The 21955-nt window shown below is 31.2% G+C and overlaps 1 protein-coding gene across 3 annotated transcripts in view; it reads left to right on the top strand.

Moving 5' to 3' along the window:
- Nucleotides 1-21955, top strand: part of LOC657839 (uncharacterized) — a 105404-nt gene that overhangs the window by 17139 nt on the left and 66310 nt on the right. For all 3 annotated transcript variants that reach the window (XM_015983367.2, XM_008201422.3, XM_015983368.2), the window contains exon 3: nt 20783-21009. In XM_015983367.2, the coding sequence (XP_015838853.2) occupies nt 20783-21009 (227 nt within the window). The remainder of the gene's footprint in view (nt 1-20782; nt 21010-21955) is intronic.

The raw sequence follows: 21955 nt of genomic DNA, 5'->3' as shown, positions 1-21955 counted from the left end.
CACCAAATTCCGAATAAAGACATTAAAACTCTTAAAAGCGTACCCCTACTAAGTGGGTGCATCTACTCGCTTGTCTTCCAGACACTAAATGAACAACACTCAGTTCACTACTAATTTGCATTATTTTGTAATAAAAGCAGCGGTATTTTCGACTGAATTTGTATTGTTTTCTTCTAGAAATTCAGCTAACGATGTCTACGGACGCCTGCGCCGGTCTTACGGACGACATAACCTGTAAAAACTCAAGCTTGATCTTGATCATTTTTACAGGTTATTTTGTATGTACGTACGACCATCGCAGGTGTTTGAAGACAACACCGAAATTTTGGAAAAAAACAATACAAAATGCAAACAATCCAGTCGAAAATAACGGTGCTTTTTTACAAAATAATGTGAACTGAGTGGTTCATTTAGCGATATTGTAGTGTCTGAAAGACGAGCGAGTAGATGCACCCACGTAGTAGGGGTGCACTTTTAAGAATCTTAATGTCTTTATTCGGAATTTGGTGTAATAAACGTACCGAATAGAACAAATAATCAGGTACCGACTAAGACTTTTTTTATGAATTTTCGGTGAATTAATCAATGAAAAATGCTATCAGATTGGTTTAAATTTTTTGTAGGTTAGATTAAGAGACTGAACTAAACCCTTTTATTAAATATTTTCAATTTAGAGCCCCAAATTGTCCAAAGTTAAAGTTGACAAGTGTCTGACAGGACTTGACAGCGCTTTGAGTGCAGATGCACTTTCGTTGCTACGGATATCGTCTGCTCAAAATTTATACTTTTTTGATTTTGGTCAAGTGCATGCCTCTGTTTAAATTAAAGTAATTATTTAATGGTGCATTTTAGCGGTGTAAAAGGTTATACCTTTTTTATTCGCAATTGATTACTCTATCGATTTAGGCAATAAAAAAGTAGTGTTAAGAGGGCAAAAAATTAGAAAAACACAAAAAATGTGACCCGGAAATGCTGCAACCGGAAACTGGGTGGATGTATCCGGTTTTCATAATTAACAGATTAAAAAGCATGTTCTCTTTAGTAAGTCTACCAAGTTTTGTAATATTTGGTCAAATGATTCCAAAGTTATGGTGCAAAAACGTCTTTCCATACCCCTACTTCCCAGGGCTGTAACATTCTTATCAGTTTCGATAGGACACGACTTATAATCTCAATTAACATCATTTTATAGGTCCTTTTTGAGGTTCATTTTTTGTCGCACAAATATGAATAATATGTACAATATAACAAATAAAATTTGCACATATGTTTAAATTAATAGATTAACATACAGCGTGTTCCGTTTTTATTATTACAAATTTAAACTAGTAATAGAACATTCAATTTTAAGACAATTTTTTTTTATGAACAAGTGTCGGAAAATACTTCGTAAGGGAGCTACACCCCTTGAAAGGGATGCTTCTTTTAGTGAATTTTTCTCAATATTTCAGGAACTATTTTAGTTAATACAAAATTTAGTACAGACAATAATCTTTATACGCCTAATCGAATTCGAGGATCAAATGTAGAAATTTTTAATCAGGGGCATCTTAAACTGGGGGGTGTAGGGTAAAAACTACCCAAACTACTTTGGCTTTAGTTTTTTGACACCTTCAGCGATAAAATTATAAATTCCATGTTTTTTTACACAAAAATGGTTTCTTGTGTTGTTTCGATACAACTCACTGTTTTTGAGTAAAATTAATTTAAACGTTGTCTAACAGATCATAAACAATATGAAAATCAGAGATCAACTGAGGCTTTCGCGGTCAGAATCTGTCCTGAAGATGCCCCTTACAAGAACTGCCAAAACGTCGACATTTTCTTAAAAACCGATGCGGTCTAACCCCAAAAGACCCAGATTTCAATTTGGGTCTGGTCATCCTTCCTGATTTTCATGCGGTTTATGGTCTGTAACATAAAAAAACAAAAACGGTGAGTTGTATCGAAACAACACAAGAGATCTTTTTTGTGTAAAAAACTATGGAATTTACTATTGTGTTGCCGAAAATCTCAAAAAACTTAAACCAAAATTGTTAGGGTGTTGTTTACCCAACTCCCCTTCAGTTTGGGACGCCCCTGATTAAAAATTACTACATTTAATCCTCGAATTCGATTAGGCGTATAGAGGTTACTGATTATACTAAATTTTGTAATCTTATCTGTAAAGGTTTCTGAAACATTAATAAAAACTCACTAAAAGAAACACCCCTTTCAGGGGGTGTAGCTCCCTTACGAAGTATTTTTCGATACATATTTATATGAAACTTTTGTCTTAAAATTGAACGTTTTTGACCCGATTAAAATTGTAACAATAAAAACGGAACATCCTGTATACTTTCTATTATTATTATTATTATTATTAAAGTTGCGACTTTGCTGTAAACTTGAAATTAGCCACCGCACTGTCATTGCGGATAAAACATACACTGCAAACTAATTAAAATTTCTTTTTCTAGTTGATTTTTGCCAAATAATCCACATCACTAATTTTTGCGTGCGATGCAATCACCTGAAATCTGAAAGAATCGAAAATTGTATTTTTGATTATGACACTGCAATGTTTTTAGATTCGCGAGTAGAAATTCGATTTCGTGAAAGACAAGTAGAGTAAACGCGTGGATGAGAAAGAGTCTTTTTGACATGAAGTTTATTGAAGCAAATATTGTTTCTGAGGCTGATTTAAAAGTTGAAACTTTTTTTTTTGAGAAGCCGTAGTGTGATACTTTATTGATAATGTTATTATGTTTTAAAGCAAAATTATTGTTGTGTTACAATGTTTTATTAAAAAAGTTTGCATATACCTAGTCGTCTTTCTAATTTTGTGACACAGGAATTTTTGTAGATAAAAATGTAATTTTAAAAACAATTTAATAAATTGCAGACTTTATTTGAAAAAAAAATTACATTGTACGTAATTGACTAGAACAGACTTTTATTACTGACCGGTGGTGTTATAATAAATTAATGAAAGAGTTGTCTGTTTTCTTCAGTTAATCACAAAAGTAAATTTGCAGTAAACGCGCTTACAAGCCGTCAGCGTTAATTAGTTCATAACTGTGTTAAGCGTTTTCTTTTGCCGATTTTTACAATGTTTATTTACAATATGAGATTTAAGTGCATTAAATGTGACATTATTTTTGTGATCTTTGAAATGCAAGTTTATAGTCACTTGGTGTTTTGCATTTGTTTCACAATTATGTCAAACAAGCAATGAATGAACAACGATCTTTTAAATTTATATGCGTAAACATGTCATCAGTTATCTGTAATACAGTGCAAATACGTATCCATCACATTTGCAAATATGTAGAACACAATAATAAATTACCAAGAAAAATAGCTCTCTTGAAATTTGTTTTATAAACATCAAGTACAAAGCCCTTGACTTAACACTCGACTAGTAGACTCTTACAAAAAAACAACAAATAAATATCGAGTTAGAATAAGGTTATTGCAGTTACAATACAGCTTTCACTTCATAAGGAAAACATTTTTGAATTAGTGACTTCTGCCTAATTAATTACTATTTGTCATAATATTGCTACTAGGAGACATCTTATGATATCAATAAAACCAATAGTTTTTATGAAAACATCATAAGACCCGTAACGAAATTAAACTGCAATTCTTACATTTACCTTTATATTAAAAGAGAAAATATGGTTGGCTTCTTCTTTATTTGACGTAGTGAACAAATTTACTGCAAACGAAACTGTAACTAATGCAGTATTTCTATTTTAAAAATTAATTTGCCAAACGTCACTTCAAAACGTCAAATGAAAATTTTGAAAAATAATTTGAAAATATAGTCTCAGATTTAGTCTATATATTGTCTAGCTGAGGATAAAACGTTGTATTGCATACGGTTCTTCCATGTGTTTTATCCGCTTAATTAAACGCTCTAACTTCGTTCTCGTGTTTAAATATTTACGCGGATAAAACACATTGTAAGTCTCTTATACAATAAATAACTATTATTCAAATTTGTTACCTATGTTTTTGTGTTTTTTTCTCTCATTTCTTAAAATTAAATTTTGAAATTTTTTTTGTTTAACTCTCATAAATGTCGTCAATTAAACAAATTACTTTATTAGAGAATTTACAAATAATACACAGGGTGACCCAGAGGTGTGTACCTATTTTTATTTATTTTATTATTAATTCTTGACGAGTTAAATGCATTTATGTATCAAGTAATAATTAGATTACCAATGTAATTAGTCACATTAGTTTATATCAAAAAATAAATTACCATTTGACTTGTCAGATTCTAGGATAACAAATTTTCTTGTAATAAAATATTTTTTTGAAAAATCTAGCAAAATATTTCAAATTTGCTATGCAAACTCTATACCGTTAAAAAGTTTATCAAAAATGCTATCGATACATAAAATAAAATTCATGGTGTTTTAATTGAAAAAATGTGTTATTCAACATTTTGAGTTTTGGTTCTTCTGCGTTTTTCAACTGAAAGTCGTCTTTATGCTAAAATTACAAGGTATTCTGAATTTTTTTATTGCAAATTTGCTGGAAGATATTCATAGGCGACTTCGCAGTGATTTTTAAAAAATTGGTAATTTTTATAACAAAAAGTTGAATAATTTCAAAACGAAAAAAGTAGGCCCATAAAAGTATATATAAACTATAAAGTTACATTATGTGTTTGCGTAGAATCCAATTATGCAAGAACATATAGGGTGTTCCATTTAAAAAGATATAATTTTGATTTACTACCCTGTATACAACATTTTATGTATAATAAAAATATTTTCAGTTTGTGGACATTAAATCGATCTATCGGATAATAAAAACAGCATGGCAATATTTCAAACAGCAAAAAAGTTATTAACCGATTATACAGCCCTGGGTCGCCCTGTATTCAATTTCATGGCATTGTAAATTCAAGTGAAATTGCAACTTCACTATTTTTTACTAAAATTTATACTTGATTAACATAGTTATGCTTTTCTCAGACTTAGCCATTCAATTAGGTATTCTTTAGTGAAATATAATACAATGTGTTCAAAAATGGTTGTTCATCAAGTTGACTATAAATAAAATGACTATTGTAGTCTGAGTACTGTCATCTCTGTCAAATCTTTGATGAGCTTTTACTAACTTTTTTGCATTTTTCGGCAGAGTTGTTTCGAGTGTAGGGTTTGTCTTCATTTGTGTTTTATATTTTATATAAAATGCATAGTTTATATACAATAGACAGAATAATCGGATGCTATTTATAAGCACTTGTAAGACTGAATAAGTAAAACAATTTCTTTTTTAATATAGATCATACATTCAAAACTGTCTACCTATCGTTGCAAGGACATTTTATGATTGGTAATTATTTAAAAGAAATCTCCCTATTGTTAAGATAATCTTAAAACATAAAAAATATAATTTGATGATTGATTCAACTCAATTGAATTAAAAAGTATGGAACAAAAAATGTAAGACTCATTTCCCAGAAATTAATTGTCTAAGTATTAAAGCGACTGAGTATTGAACAATAATGAACATTGAACTTTAAAACAACCGCGGACAAATTTTTCAAATTCCCATTTGGTGGTGTGGTATTTTTATTTAATCGATGATTGCTTTGTGCGAGTATAGTGGAAGCTTTTATTTGTCTGGAAATAACTATTGAATCTACTGGAAAAATATTTTAGTATATTGTGAAATGTATTATGTTCCTCCAGGCTTATACAAAGTAACTTTTTTACTAAATTGTATCATGTTTTAAAGAAATTCAACGTTTTAACGTTTCAGAGAAATTAACTTATATTGAAGGAAAGTATCTGTAAGATCTAATATCCAATTAATCAACATTTAATAATGTTTTCATTTTCGGTTTTTTTTTCTAGTTATGTAATTAACTAGTCAATTACCTCTGTAAAATACTTGATGATATCTCGTTTATAAGGCATTTTGTCGCATTTAAATTCGTGCGTGCGACAAAATGCGTCTTATAAAACTCGTATCATAATATACTATTATTTTTTACACTGTCAACGTTTACGATTTTTCTCCTATGTAAGGAAGTTTTGACAACTTATTCTCTAATACAAAAACGCAATATTTTATTCTTAATTTTCTAGTACTTTTTTAAAGTTTTTCTTAAACACTCTCAGTATTTGTTGATTTTAACTTTCTACACAATGTGGCGTTTATTTGCCTTTTCAAATATGAATGCGACCTTTGGAATTCATTTTTCATACTGCTGTAAATACAAATTAATACGAGATAACCAAACATTCGAACTCGGTGTTTCAATTAGGAGTTGAGAAATTGCTAACTTTTTTGACAACAATTATTTATTAATTGTTTATAGCCTATTAAATAAAGTAATAGTATGTTAAAAAACTAGTTTCATAAAACCTGTCTTGAAGTCCGAATTCACTTTGAAAGAATAAGTGCTTCAAGTTCTTATGAAACGAGTTTTTTATACTATTTTTCGTAATGTGCCCCCTTTTTGTAACTTTTAATCAAAAATTCTTATTTTAATCGATTTAGGAACTTTTGTGACGATTGGTAAGGCCTCAATTTTGAAAGTGAAAAATTTATTTGAAATTTCTGTTTTATCCAAATTCTGTTAAAAATCACGAGTATGGCTGATAATGAAGTAATCTTCATTTATTAAAGCATCAAAATGGCGGCAAATTACAAAAATATTACTATGATGTCACGGAGGTTATGTGTGTACTCGTTTACAATATTTCAGCGTGGTTGGCTATCAGAAACTGTCTTAAATTTGACTCGCAAAACAAAGCAGACAGACGTCAAAGCAAGTTAGATAAAAGCTTTTAAAAATTAGGGAATATTGCTGCTTTCTTAATAAAAGTGAAACTTCTTTACGAATTTAGAGCCAAGAAATTTATTTATCAAGCATATTAGGTAGCTTAATTTAAATTTTTATTGAGAACGTTTTACAAAACTTTAAATTACCGAAAGAAAATAAATTGTTTTAAAAAGCATTTTTTGGCTGTAGCGTGATGCTTATAATACAATTTAAATAAATAATAGTACTTAATAAGGCCTTTAAAGTCAGGCAGTTTACAAGTACTGGACAAATCACATCTTTTTTTTTTGAACCAGCTCGTAATCTATCGTTTCAAATTTCTTTGATTCTCATTGCAGCAGATGTAATTGTCGCGAAATTGAAACCCTAGCGTTCCTGTCTTTTATGTTGGTAGCTGCACGGGGGATCGTTTAATTAACCCCTCGAATTGCTAAAGTGAAATCATGGCCGGAATGAACAACTTCACGTTCAAAAGCGATTAGCATAAAAGGCGAGAATGGCACACCTGGTTTCAAGTAGAGACACCTATCCAATGCAAAGTGCAAATGCAGCCAAATCTTTCCAAAAAAAAAAAAACAATTCCATAATCCAATTATTAAAGTTTTGGCAGTATTTAAAAATAAGCGTTTGGCCGTTTTTGTCACTTTTACAATTATTCTTTGATAAATAAAAGGGCTTTGTTGGATGTTAAATAATTCGTTGCCTCTGCACGCAACGTGAAAAACTCCACTGTGACCCTCCGACGTTGTATTTTATTCAACGAGTGTTTACAGTCGACGGTTTGCCCAAGAAAATCTTGACATGACTAGGATGAACATTTCCTCATGAAACATTCCCAGCATTAAAAATTTAACGGTACAAAGGTTAGGCCGGGTTAGATCCCTAGGTATCAAATGGTTTACATTATTGTCATGAACATAATTAGGGGACGTTTCAGGCCATTAAAGTTTCCACAGAGAAGCTTGTAAATTCAACACAAGCATAACGTATCACTTTGGAAGCTAAAGCTTTGTTATGAGGAAATAAATTTTTTAATGCAAAGTGGGTATTCCCGCAATTACAATGTTAATTGGCGTAGGACAATTCATTTAATCTAATCTCTATCTGTTCAACATTTGCTGTGGTCGATAAACATAACCTCGAATTTCCATCCAGGTTAAAGATGGGGTCTTGTCCGAATTAGTTTCAAACGGAATAGAGATTGTCTTTGTTCTGCAAATAAATTACAATCTAGACGTTGGGCCACGATTGTGTTAAATTTATTGCCATCTGTTATGCGATAGCAGTGAGAAGCTTTCTTGGTTTTACGTTAACACACATTAGAGTAGGTCTAATGCTAATGAGAGTGTTTGAAATTATCAAATGGGTCACAGAGCTGATATGCGATATGTTACACAAGTAATTAAGCTGAATTCAGAACTAGGCATTTATGTTCCATTTTGATATCAATAAACCAAATGGATGGCAATATTACTATGTATTTGTTAACGTGTATCATGCCGAAGGTTAAAACAGAAAATTTTGTTAAAATTTATGGCAGAAATCGTGTTCGAGAAGCTATTTGAGTGGGAAAATGAGCAGTGGCCACACAAAGGAGAAGTTGAAAGCGGTAGTGGAGAAGGAGACTAGCTATTAATAGGTATATTTACGTAGTTGGTTTATATCAAACACAATTATGATATTCCAATGCATTACTGTGTACATTTACCTAAATTAAATTAACATACGTTTCGCTTGCTTGTTGATTCACATTTTCGTACACAATAATTTTGGAAGGATGCATCGTTTTGTGGTCCGTGAGGTTCAAGATGGTGTTATTTCCTGGTTCTATAGAGTCTTTAGGTTTTATGTACTAACATTTTTAGTTTTATAATTAAGTATTGTGACATGCAGTAGGGTGTTTCACATGATTTTACGGTGACTATAATTGCAATCAAGAATAAATATTCAAGTGCGATGATAAATTAAATTAAATGTGGTTGGATGTATCCAGTGTTTGATTCGGGACTTGTAAAATTGTGTAGAACAGTTTGTATTTCAAAAAACTTTTAAAAATTTTGAAACTTATAAAAAAAAGGATTTTCGATTAAAACGAAAACAGATAAGTATTCCAAAGCAGTAGCAACAGAGAAACTACTTAGTTATTTTTTCTTTTGAATATTTCTGAAAAATATTTTAAACAGTGGCGACTCGTAATTAAATTATTATAAGTTATACAGAGTAAGTCATTGATAGAGGCGTGCTTGGTTGCACATACACTGTCAAAGATATCTAAATAAAACAAAGGGCACTGCAAATGGGAAGTCAAAGTGCACGTTCCAAATTGCCCTATACTGGGTGTTTATTCAAGAGATTTTATGTGCATTTTTTAGAAAAACCTAATTATCTCTTTAACTATCACCTTTTGGAAAAAAACTTAAGAGGTAAAAAAGACGTAAATTGGGACGCTGAATAATACAGGGGAAACTATTTAAAAAAATCAAGTTATAGTCTTCTAATGTTTACCAAAATAAATGTGTCTGTCACAGCAAGGTGATGCTACAATCCACATGTATGGTCTTGTCACCAAAAGATACCTCAAACCTTTGTTTACCCACAGACAAAGTCCTAACTTGATATTCCAAAAACAAAGTGCTCTGCGCTTCTTCTGAACGGTTAAAGTAAATTGCAAAAACTCTGATTATATATGTACAGATATACAGGGGTGCTATTTAAAAAATTAACCATGTTAAGAGCTGCACTATAAAAATGAAACACCCTGTACAGGGTGAGTCAATAGTGGGTTACACAAGTCCTAAGATGCAACCAAAAATACTAATTTCGCTTACCTCTTAGAACTTTGTTTGATTTTTAAAAACATTAATTAAATCATCACTAGTTTTTTATTTTTTAAATAATAGTAATCCATAATGAAATTTTAGCAAAACTGTAAAGAAAAACTTGTAATCTTGGATTAAATTTATTTTTTTAACGATTACCGATCTGGTCACGTGGAATCTGTATTATTGGTTGCATATTTATAGAAATTTAGAAATAACTCACTAGCGATTCAGTGTATACCTACATGACAAAATAATTTTAGAACATGCACTTTGACTTCTCATTTGCACTACCATTTGATTCATTTCGATAATTTTCACAGTGTAGGTGCAATCGAGCACGCCCATTTCAACGACTCACCCTGTATATCAACTTTTTTTTTGTTGTAATAAGATTTTTGCATGTCAGATTTTTTTTAATATACTAGATTTCTACATCACCTTGTTATTACTGGTAATGCGTCTGACCTATTTAAAAAAAACTTAAAAAAGCACATTTCGTTCAGAAATCTCAAATAAAATAAAAATCACCGACCGAGGTCAATTTTTATTGATAAGAAAATACTTTTTGGTGGACTTTTAAAAATTGTAGCATCAACCCTTTTTGAAATATTATAAACAACTTATTAATTTTTTTTGTGACATGACCCCACTTGTGGTATCTTTTAAAATTAAGGATATTATTAGTAGAGATTTTATTAATTGTTCTAACGTTAAGAACTGGTTTACAGAAGCATCATTAATTTAATTCGCAATTAAATGCGAGATTAACTGATCACGTGACCAAATTAAACAAATTTTATTGGTCTATTCGCGTTGTTAATATTTAACAAGGCATTAAATTATAACAAAGCTTTCTATAAACCGGCCTTTAATGTACTATACTTCACTAATGAATATAATTGATAAAAATGTGACGGTACAAAAAAAAATATATCGCTATGAATAATTATTAATTTGCGTTCCACCTGATATTTTTGCAAACGGAGCGAATACAGTTGAACTAAGTGGTTGAAGATTGGAATATGGTTTCCTGGACTCTTTTGTAGGAAATTTAATTTTCTAGAACACTTCTCTTAACATTTTTCTTGTAAATTAAGAAACGTTTAAACTTTTTTGAAACATACTTTAAGATAAATTTTTGGCATCATGTTTACTTCTTCCTATTGAGAATTTAATGATGTATCTACCTGTGTTTACCTATTTTTTTGTTTGGCTTGTGTGCTAACTGGTATAACATATAGAAATAATTTAATGCACTCCGCTTCTCTCTAGACAATTTTACTAAACACCCTAAAGTATAAGGTATTTTAAGTAGCTAGTATTTTAACACTTATATCTTTCTGAATATTTATTTTCAACGCTTTATCTGCTACCTAAAAGGAAAACTTCCTTTATTCTAATACTTTGCATCAATAACTTTCCACGAACAGACCTTTACTTCTTTTTATTGAGAATTTAATGCGGTATCTATTTGTGTTTACCTATTTTTTTTGTTTGCCTTGTGTGCTAACTGGTATAACATACAACCATTTTTTAAGTTCGTTGATCTGAAAACTTAGACGGTAATGGAACAACTGCGTTCTCTGGCGACATTAACAAAACTAACGAAGACAGGAGAACGTTTTATTTGTACATTGTTTCATATCCTTCATTACAATAATTTTTTATTTTCTATTACCTTTCTCTGTATCAAATCTTTAGCAGCTGCCAAAATCGAATAGAATACGTGTGGTATAGGTATGTCCTTAATTTTATTTGTTTTTAAATCTAATAAATATGATGTATTAAGTGTGTTATGTATGTGTATTATTTAATTATGTTACTTTTATATCATGAAAAAAAGCAAGTAATTCATAATACAATCTAAAATGAAATAATAATTCAGCCATTAAACAATAATCAACGAATCAATATGTATTGCAGAACTGTTAGGTAGTGGATTTTATATTATTTGTTTACACGTAAAATTAATTTAAAACGTAATTACTTTACGAGTATATTGTGCAATTAAAAGTTTATTTTGTCGCATTGATTAAATCTAGGATTGGTAGTACAGTAGGTAGTATCTACTGGATAGGGTGTTATTGTAAAACACAAAGTGTTTATAAATGCCTCTAGATTAAATCTGCATAACATAAAATTTGAATATACTCGTTGTAGTATGCTGTTTGGCTTACTTTGTGTCCACAACGTCCACAACAGCTTCAAACTTTAAAATAACAAAAACTTGTACGAAGTCATCGCAATGAAACAATTGTGAATTAACACCACAAAACAACACACGAAATTTTACATTTTTATTAACAATTTATACGATCAACGAGATTAGAATATCAAATAATTCTACGTTTAAAATCACCTGCGTTACTTCACCAGTGTTCACATTCTACGACATTAGTAATTGCTCTTGTACGTTTACGTTATGCCACTAAATACGTGTATTTTATAAAACCAAACATTAGGTGAGTACATTATACGTTTTTTCATAACATCGTCATCAGTCTTCTGAAATAATAAGTAATTAACCCAGCATTTGTGAAGCTTTTTTGTGTTGCTTCTCGCTTTGGTTTTCATTTTATTACAAAAATCACAGTATATCCTACCCTGCTCAAGTATTTCACAATTTTCATAAAAATAAGTGCTGTAACTATCTACTCGCAATAACGTGTTTGTTAATGAACTGGATGAAGTAAAACTACGTTGACAGATTTCTGCAGACGCCTGCTTTACTGGTAAAAAGATTAAATTGAAATTGAAATTGAAACATCAGACAGACTAGTTACTTCAAGAAAAGGTTTAGGTTCAGAGGGACTCTTATCTATGGATTAACCAGATTTCTATTTATTTAGGAAAGCTAGTAAGTAACCCTTAGTCTAAAAGCAATTTGGCTTGCAACTTCTGCAACCAGAAGAGGCGTCAAAGGTGCTGAAAGAGCTATTTCGCTGTTTGCCTTCGAAATGGAGTCTCAGCTACTCCCGGAACTGGAACTAACCAAAGTTTTGCATAATGCAGAGGTAAATGTTTTGTTGTGATCTATTTACAAAATTAAATAATCAACATACCTACAATTGTTGTAATGTGTAAATTGTTGTAGATGAAACACAATTATTTTCTTTATATGCATTTGAAACTGAATAGTAATATAAATCATCTGGTTATCATAAATATTCACATTAATTTACATATATTCGTCATGAAGTGTCAACAAAATAACAATAATATCGGAACAGGAAATTGGTTTGTGTCTATCGAAATGATTTAAAAAATTTAAAGAAAAAATGTGTACTGTTAGGTGAAACGATGTGTGTGCTGATGAAGACTTTGACGCGGTTTTATTATAAAACTTGATGAGACTGTACAAACTAATTGGATGAGTCTGGAAGACTTTAATCAGATTCACATGGAATTGTCTGAATTTTCATCAACGTTGCTTCTAATTCTTGTGTAAAAATCCGCAACGGTTTTACACAGTGCACACTGTAATAAATACTTTATAATATACAGCTTTGCGCATTTATGATCTCTCAGGGGTACCCCACGCGAGGTTACGAGACAAGAAATAATTTAATGCACTCCGCTCCTCTCTTGACAATTTTACTAAACACCCTAAAGTGTAAGGTATTTTAAGTAGCTAGTATTTTAACACTTATATCCTTTTGAATATTTATTTTCAACGCTTTATCTGCTACCTAAAAGGAAAACTTCCTTTATTCTAATATCTCGCCAGCAATAACTCTCCACGAACAGAACTTTGCAATATTTGTTCATTTGTTCTCTTTAATCCTTTTGTATGTAACGGGAATAAAGTTATAGATTTCTCTGGGGACCAGTGTTGGTGGTCCAATATTTCCACGAGTTTTTATAATCACGATAAATTCTTATCGCTATAACGATCTGAAATATGCTGCGGCTCGCGCCTAATCCTCCTAGATTGCTATCAATTCCGAAAGTCCCGGAATTAATCTGGATTTGTAGAATTGTTCCGGAATCTCAGGGTGAGGAGGTGATGCTTTATCTTGTAAATGAGGCTTCCGTTGCATTGTTGCCCTAATTTAAACTAATTTGGCGGTTATGACTGTGACAGTTCGACAACTTTGGCTCGTCACTCGCATTCTCAAGAGACAAGAAGTGATATGTTGGTTTTGTCACATTACGCGTCTCGGCGACGATAATAAGTTTTTTTTTGTCTTACAGTGGTCGATAAATATCCGATCATTGAGGTCAGACCTGGAAATTTTTCACGTCGGTTTAGGCAGACGCTTAATTTGTATCAGTCGGTTTCAAGCAGACTCATTTGTCTTGGTGTAAGCAACTTTGAGTGTAAATAGATTTCGATTTGTCTTGCCATCAAAAATATTAAATCTTACCTAACCCGATGAGGAAATCTGGCTTCCAAACGTTAATATAAGTTGTCCAAATTGAGATTTTTTCGATCAATTTCTTTGATTTTGATAAAAGGAAGTAAATGTACTTTTAACAATTATTTTTAAATTTATTTATGCATAAAATGGGTAACTCCTGAGAGAGGATAACGTTTTCTGTTTTTTTTTTTAATTTGGGTAAGCTCTAGGAAGGATAAAACTAAAACTTTTATTACAAAGCTCAGATCAATACAGGATTTCAATGCAGTGGTTAGACACTGTATAAAAACCCATTCTGGTGAGTATGGAAGTAAGAATGCTTGTCGTAAAAATAAAAAGCCTCGAGTATATACGGTCTGGGCGCCGACTTATAAAATTTTCAATTCAATTTCAAAGATCGTTATTGGCATTAACAAATTCAGTTAGTTTATTTTCATTTTATTACATATTAATTTGCGTTCTATATAAATACCTCAAATATACAATTTTTGATATGTTAGTGTCACTTGTAGGAATTGGCTCTAACATAAAATTACGCAAAGCTATTTATTCTTTTTATTCTTGTTAATTCTAATATTTAATAACATTTACGGGCTTATTTTGTTACTTTATCGTTATTCTATCGAGATCGTTATTTAACGAGAACCGTTATGTGAGAATATCGATCAGATAACGATTTTTGAGAAAAAGGTAATTTAGTAACTGTTATCGATATTTTTCCATAACGATCTAAAAAATAACCACACAGTCAAAAAAATTTAAAATGGATAGTACATTTTTAAATAATTTCCCTAGTAACAATATTTATTTTTTACAAAAATTACAAACTCGCCAATGTGCCGTCAAAATGCTCAATTCGTCAAAGAAACGCGACGGAAAAACCACGAGAGCACAGTTTGGTATTTATCTTTTTTTATTAATGGACCAACATGAAATACCTCGCACAAACAAATGCGACCCAAATAATTATGTCAAAAGTTAAATATTTCTGGTGGTCCTACCCGAACAGATTTCACAGATTGGAAATGTTTGATGCAAAAGAAAGGTTAAGTATCAAATTCAACACAATATGAACCAAATAGGAGATGGCGAAGCTGGGAAACCCCTTAACATTTTAGAAGAAAAACTTCTACAACTTACTAGGAACGTATAGTTGTCTTAAGGCTATCTGGTGTTCGTAAATTGGGAGTGGTATGTTTAGAGGAAGAACGTGAATTTACGTGAATAGATGTACATACCTCCCAGTAAAAGTGTGTGCTATTATTATATTTATCATTTAATTTTTAATAAACAATGTGTTTCGAGATACGATTAAACAACCGAGCCTTTTTCTTGAAGTAAAACTCTTTGTGCTAATATTTTTTATTGTGATATAGCTCCAGGAGTAACAGAGTGTTGAATTTGATGGCAAATTTTAAAGTTCTACGACAGATGGTCACAGATCGTTATGATATCTACTCGTTGACAGCCTAACGTTATTTTAATGATTGAAGTAATAACGTTCTCGTTATTATTCGATCGATAATCAGATACAAAATAGCTTTTATAACAAAAATCGTTATTATTTCGATTCTCGTTAAATAGCGATATCGTTATGAGTTACAAAATAAGCCTGTTAATGTCTCTGATCTATCTTTGAAGAAACCAAAAATGTTGTTACTTATTATTATCATCAACAGTGGAGAATAAAGATTTTTCTTTGAATTTCTTAAATTGTTCTTAATTTTTACAATTAAGAACAGAAATCGTAACGTTATTCTTGGCTTGTTCCGTTCAATTTACCACGAATATTGTTTATATTTTGTTAGATATTTAACAAATAAAATGTATTTTTTTATATTTTAATAAAAACTTTGTTTTAACTTATATAAAAAAGCGAATTAAAAGTTAAAAATTCTTTAAAATAAAACAATATCAGATTTTTGAAAACTCTTGTATTGTCTACATCTTTTTTTAGTTTTTAAAACTGGTTTGAATAATGTAAAAATGGCATAATTTTATTTACAAAGTTTAAGATTTATAAAAGCTTAAAAAATATTTGAGTCATCATTTCTAAATTATTGTTGTAATATCATTTATCTGGCGGCTCGCAATTTATGTCTTGTCATTTATTTGGTGGTATTTCAAAGGACTTTTTACACTTTATAGCCTCGAGGTAATTTGTGGTCACGGCCTTAGGGCCTACATCTCCAACCGGATGTTATCTGGCCTTCCATCTCAAAGTTTTATTGCTGTTAGTGTACAGTTCGTCATTGTAATGCACTGAACTTGGTAATAGAGGGCTCAGACCATTAGAAATTTTAAATTCAAATGGACTAAGTGCTTTTTCATTATTCAAAGCTTGAGTGCTGCCAGTTTATCCGTTTTTCTGATAGATTTTTGCTTCGACAGTTGGTACCTGACTTAGTGACTGCGAGATTATTTAGTGAAGGAAGCTTTAAATTAAACAAGAAACATAAATAGAGGGATTATGAAGTGTTCAGCAGTTATTCAGCGAGGTTTTAGCGCAATATTCCACCTTCTGTTTCCACTTGAAGCCTACTAAAGCATTTATGCTGGTTGACTAGAGCCAAATTGTCGTTTATTTTCACATCGCGACGTTCTTCGCCTTTTATGTTTGTGTTCGTTTCTCATTTTTACTCTTGGGAAATGCGCCGAATTGGCTGTCCTCTTAAATGAAACTTTGTCCGAATTTAACCGAACGAAATTATATCTTCGTTTCCTGACGCATCTCAGATTACTTTGGTCTTAATGGTTTTCACGCCACGAATTACAATTAAACTTTAGAGCTTCAATAGCTTATTTTTCTATTCAATTCGGCAATAATTTGAAAAAAATTTTAAAGTTCCAGTTCCAAGCAATTTACCCCAAAAACTTGAAAAATATGTCTTTGTCTACGGTGTGCTAATTATTTTTCTTGCAAAAAGTGGCTTCTTGTATCTCGGCACAAACTGCAAAAAAAGAGGAACGGCCGCTGTTTTGACACGGCAGGGATGATAAATTGTCTTATTTGGGGCAAAGTCCTTGTTAAAAGGGGCTAATTACTTTATTGTTTGAATGAACACTTCAAACGACGTTGCTAACTTCGTCCTCGCGTATAAATCTTGAACAAAATAAGTCGTTAGTCTTAATTCCTCGCAGCGGATGCATCTTGGGAGACAATTAGCTGATTGCTCAAGTTCAACTAAGCATGCACAACTTCGTGAAATATAAACGTTGCAGAAGATCGTTACTGTCACCACAATAAAAATAACGGGCTTAAAATAATACGTAATGGTCCGGATTGTCTTTTGGGCGATTACGAGATAACGTTGTGACCTTATGGCTTATATTTTATATTTCAGCCACGGAGGATTTCGGTTATTATTTGTCACAAGCCACTAAGGGTTTAAGAATAAAACATTGGGGTAACAAGATGTATTTCTATATTTCCAAACCATTAATTAGATATTGTGAAAGAGGCAGAGAAAGATTCGTTCTAGCAAAATCCGAAAAAATATCATTTTTTTAATAATCATTTTTTGTTTCAACCAGTTTTTTATAAAATACTTTATCTGTATTTGATTTTAACAGTGATAAAAAGTAAGTGTTGTCACAAAAATGCTGCGGTGATATAGTATTATACAGGGTGTCTCAGTTAAGAATTTCGAGCCTGACATCTCAGACATTTGTCAACGAATTTTTATGAAATTTAAAATGCAGATATTTTAGAAGTTAAAGATTTTAATCCAATTAATGCAAAAACTCATGTCTTGAAAACGTAATTTTTACATGCCTCTTTGAAATGTTAAGTCTTTTTAAAAAAATAATCGTCAACAAAAAATGCTGTAAGAAAAAACTCGTTCGTGAAAGACGTCTGTTTTTTAAGAAAAATGAGAAACAAAGTGTTAAATGTGAATACAGATGCAAAAGCGTAGGTCTCTATGAAACAGATGCGCACTACCACTGAATTTTGGTTACTCCTACTCGCACAAAAGTAAGTGCAAGGGTCATTGCATATTTATCTCTCACCCTTACAAAGTTAAAAAACAATATTTTTGACTTACTTGTACTGGATGCTCTAATTCTTTTAAAAAGGACTAAAAGACTAAACAACAACTGAAAAATTCTAGACACTTGAACGTTCATGAGTTTGGAACTGTTTATCGTACACTGCTAATTGAATTCTCTTCAAAATATTGAAAAAGTTTGAACAGCCCCAACTATTTCTTCGTTTCCAATAACGTGTTTTGTCCTCACTCGATTTAGTTCACGTACTCTTCCTGTGTCTTCAAATTATTGACGATTGAACTTCAAATTTCATGAGGACTTCATTTGAATAACATTTCACCAGAAGTCCAACGACACTTTCCATAGACGCATATTGTTTCCTTTTTCAACAACCTAGAAATGTCTGCCACTGTTGTTTGTTTTAAAGTAATTTCACCAAATTAAAACAATTTTATTTTTTGACAGCGCGTACATTTTTGACAGTTTCTTCAGTGGTTCACAAAATGCCTCATAGCAATGCTTTATCAATTGTATCTCAAGGTGACTGCTCAAATACTTTCAAAATTTGGTTTAAGTTTTTAATAACAAATACAATTTTTTTCCTTGGATCAGCCAAGCGATTTGGTTAATTTTTGTGTGGCCATCTATTTTTCGGGGTTTAATAATCCAATGGTAATTTAGTTTTATTTTAGTTAAAAGAAATGTGTTTTAAAATTACATTTTTAGCTTGGGGTGATTTGTTGTCCCTAATTGAAAGATCACCTCCTAAAATATGTGCATTCTAAATTTCATAACAATCCGTTGACAAATGAATAAGATATTAAGCTCGAAAGTCACCCTGTGTACCAAACCAAAAATAACGCACACATTTTTTTGATAATTTTTCTTAAGTGAATTGCAAACAATAATTGAAAGAAAAGACGGTTTCTGAACTATTGTAGGTACTCACAAAAATGTTTAAAACTGCTTCAGAACAATGCAGATATTGTCTCTATTATACCTACTCGTATTATATTCAGTATTGCAAATATAATTAGAAAACTACATGTTAATTGGATCAAAAATTTAATTGAAAACTCAGTATAATTTGTGTCAAAGATTCTTAAAGGCATAACCAACTTATTTTACCTATTTCAGGTTTTAGCGGAAATTGAAAATATCATTTGTTTCATACCAGTAATTCTTTTCAAAATTTTCTGCTATGAAAAATTAGGTAAACAATCGTAAAGAAATCATAAAGAAATCGTTACGTCACAACCATCTTTCATCACAGAATCCTTTTATGACTGAACCCTCTTAACCACTAAAAAACTGACAGATCTTTTTTCACAAAACTACTTTCTTTTACTTATCTTTCTGTTTTAAACGTCTAATAGTTTACAATGTAGTTTAAAATTCTCTAAAGTAACGAAATACTAACTAGAACAATTTTATTTGAAATATCTTACTTAACACATTTAATTCTATATTATAATGAAGAAAACGAAATGTTAAAATAAATTTAACAAATATTTATTGTAACGGAGTTCATTGAATGTTGAATAGAAAAGGTGTCACAGATATACCCGTAGTTGCAAAAAAAACATCCATAAGTTACATTTTTTATGTTTATTTACTGGTCTGATATTTTTTTTGTTTCTCTTTATCTATATCTAAGTTAGACCATTTTTTACAAAATGCACTTTATTTCCAGCAATCTAACTTAACATAAGGATTTTCTACATAAATTTCCATCACTCACACTGAATTAGATATATTTCCTAAATTTTCTTTACATTTTCATCAATATTCTTATTTTTATTTTACTGCAAAACGTATGTTGTAACATGAAAAAAAGTTAGTGTATTATTTCTCTACCACATTCTACTGAATTGGTGCGCCAATTTGTGAACATTCTGTATAGCAAAATCGTTTTTTTTTCAGTAATTTAAAATACGGTTTTCTCGGAGACTTTTTTAGATGTAAGGTATGCTATAAGCTAACTTAATAAAAAAATGTAACTGCACAAATCTTTATTAAAATTTTAATAATTGTGTTATAGCGTGTGACTAACAAGCTTACCTACGTACTTGCTGACAGGCTATGGAAACATTACTACATTAATCACACTGTTTTATTATTATTATTATTAGTTATAAGCTCCTAAGAGTCTTAATATGTTTAAATTCGAACTCCGGCATACATAACATAAATACTCAAATGCCAATAAACCACATATTTTTTCGGTAGTTTTTATACACTATGATAAAAGAAAATCGTTATTGAAGCGAATTTATTTTTGTGACAAGCTAGACATTAGCTTCGTCATATTAATTAAATTCTCTTACTTACTGACCCTTTCTTTTACTTCGTTCTTATATTTCTGTAATCTTATTGTTTTTTTTATACTCTCTAAATGGATTTCTTTCAGCGTTTCAGCGCTTCCTATCGCTTAAGCTTTTTGTATGAGGTTAAAACAAAGCTTTTTTTAATTAAAAAGAAGCAAGTTATTTCTGTCACATCGTTTATATGTTTGGGCACTTGTCCGAGCCATAAACTTTCATGACCGGCTCATATTATAAAATTTTAATGATTGAGCAAGTGTAAGAACCATCAATAAAGCCTTAATGGCTCTTGTATGAAATATGGAAGTTTTAACGACTGTACAATTATCTCATTTAATTGATGAGCACCCATATCATTATCGAACTTGTTGAGCAACTCAGTGAAAAATTTAGGACATTCTTGATCAATGTTCGTAAAGTGGAGGAAATATCCAGGCTCCAGGCCCGAGAATGCGATTTCTCATTCCTCGCTTTATTGTGTTGCAGGAGTCTAGTCCTTTGGAGGTCCAGCTGGCGCCGACCGGTCGTGAATTAGTGCAGGCCTTGAGAGGGCTCCTGCTGCAAGCCCACTGGCATACTTTCACCCTGCTGGTCGATCCTGCTTCGTCGACGGCCTTGAGGCGACCGGAGCTATGGACAACACTGACTGCACAGCCGCTACATCCAACTCTGATCACTCTGTCGTCGCCATTGAGGGCCCAGTCACTCTTTAGGTAAGTAAATAAACACAGGGTTTCCTATCCATTGTGCAGTAATTTAGTTCAATACAATAACACGAAAACATCGGTTGTAGCGACGTAATTTTGAAACGAAAACAGTCTTTCTGTTCGCTTAAACGATGTTCTAAGGATTACTTCCTTCTCATTTATTTTCAAGTAAAGATATTTAATCAATGACTAACGGACTATTCTTCTATATACAGGGTTCGGCAAATGTAATGTCATAGTGTGAACTGTTTGCCATTTTGTCAGAAATGAAAAAAAGTGCTCTGTTTTTTCTGAATAATATTTGAAGTTGTAAAATTGATGATTTTAAGTTAAAAAACTGACATCAGTGAGTTCATGCACATTTATGCTCGTTTTACGGAATTTTGGAATTTTGCTGGTAAAATATATGGCTCAAAATTGAGGATTTCTTATTCAATGTTGCCTTTCAAGACTTGCAAGTTTTGTATTTTGTTGTCATAAACGGTAGATTATAAAAAGACCAACGAAAGAAGACTGGTGTTGTCAGATATAACGATCTGATCATCTAGATCATATCGTTAAAACGGGACATGAAATTGGTCAAACAAGAGGTTTCCAATTCTGTTAACCACATAAGTTTCAAGGCACAATGATACTTAACAACATCTGCAAAAATTATGACTCAATCACATTATCACATTATTTTTGCTTGACCTTATACATATAAATCTAAACTCTAAATTAAATAAAAAATAAAAAGGTAAAATTGAGAAATTAGAAAAAAAAGTATATTAATAACTGTGGAAAACTGGTGGGGGCGTCGGGATAGCTAATTAAAGAATATGTACAAAATGTAATTTTTTGTTTTGTACGATGGTTTTAGGGATACCAGTAATTGTTTTTCAGATAGTGTAAATTGTTTTTTGCTGACTTTCAAACCAAAGTATTTCACAATATTAAGAACTTCAACAAG

The sequence above is a fragment of the Tribolium castaneum genome, chromosome 2, assembly GCF_031307605.1.
Source record: "Tribolium castaneum strain GA2 chromosome 2, icTriCast1.1, whole genome shotgun sequence".
NCBI lineage: Eukaryota > Metazoa > Arthropoda > Insecta > Coleoptera > Tenebrionidae > Tribolium > Tribolium castaneum.
Note: the sequence above shows the minus strand (reverse complement) of the source record. Positions and strands in the feature narration are given on the sequence as shown.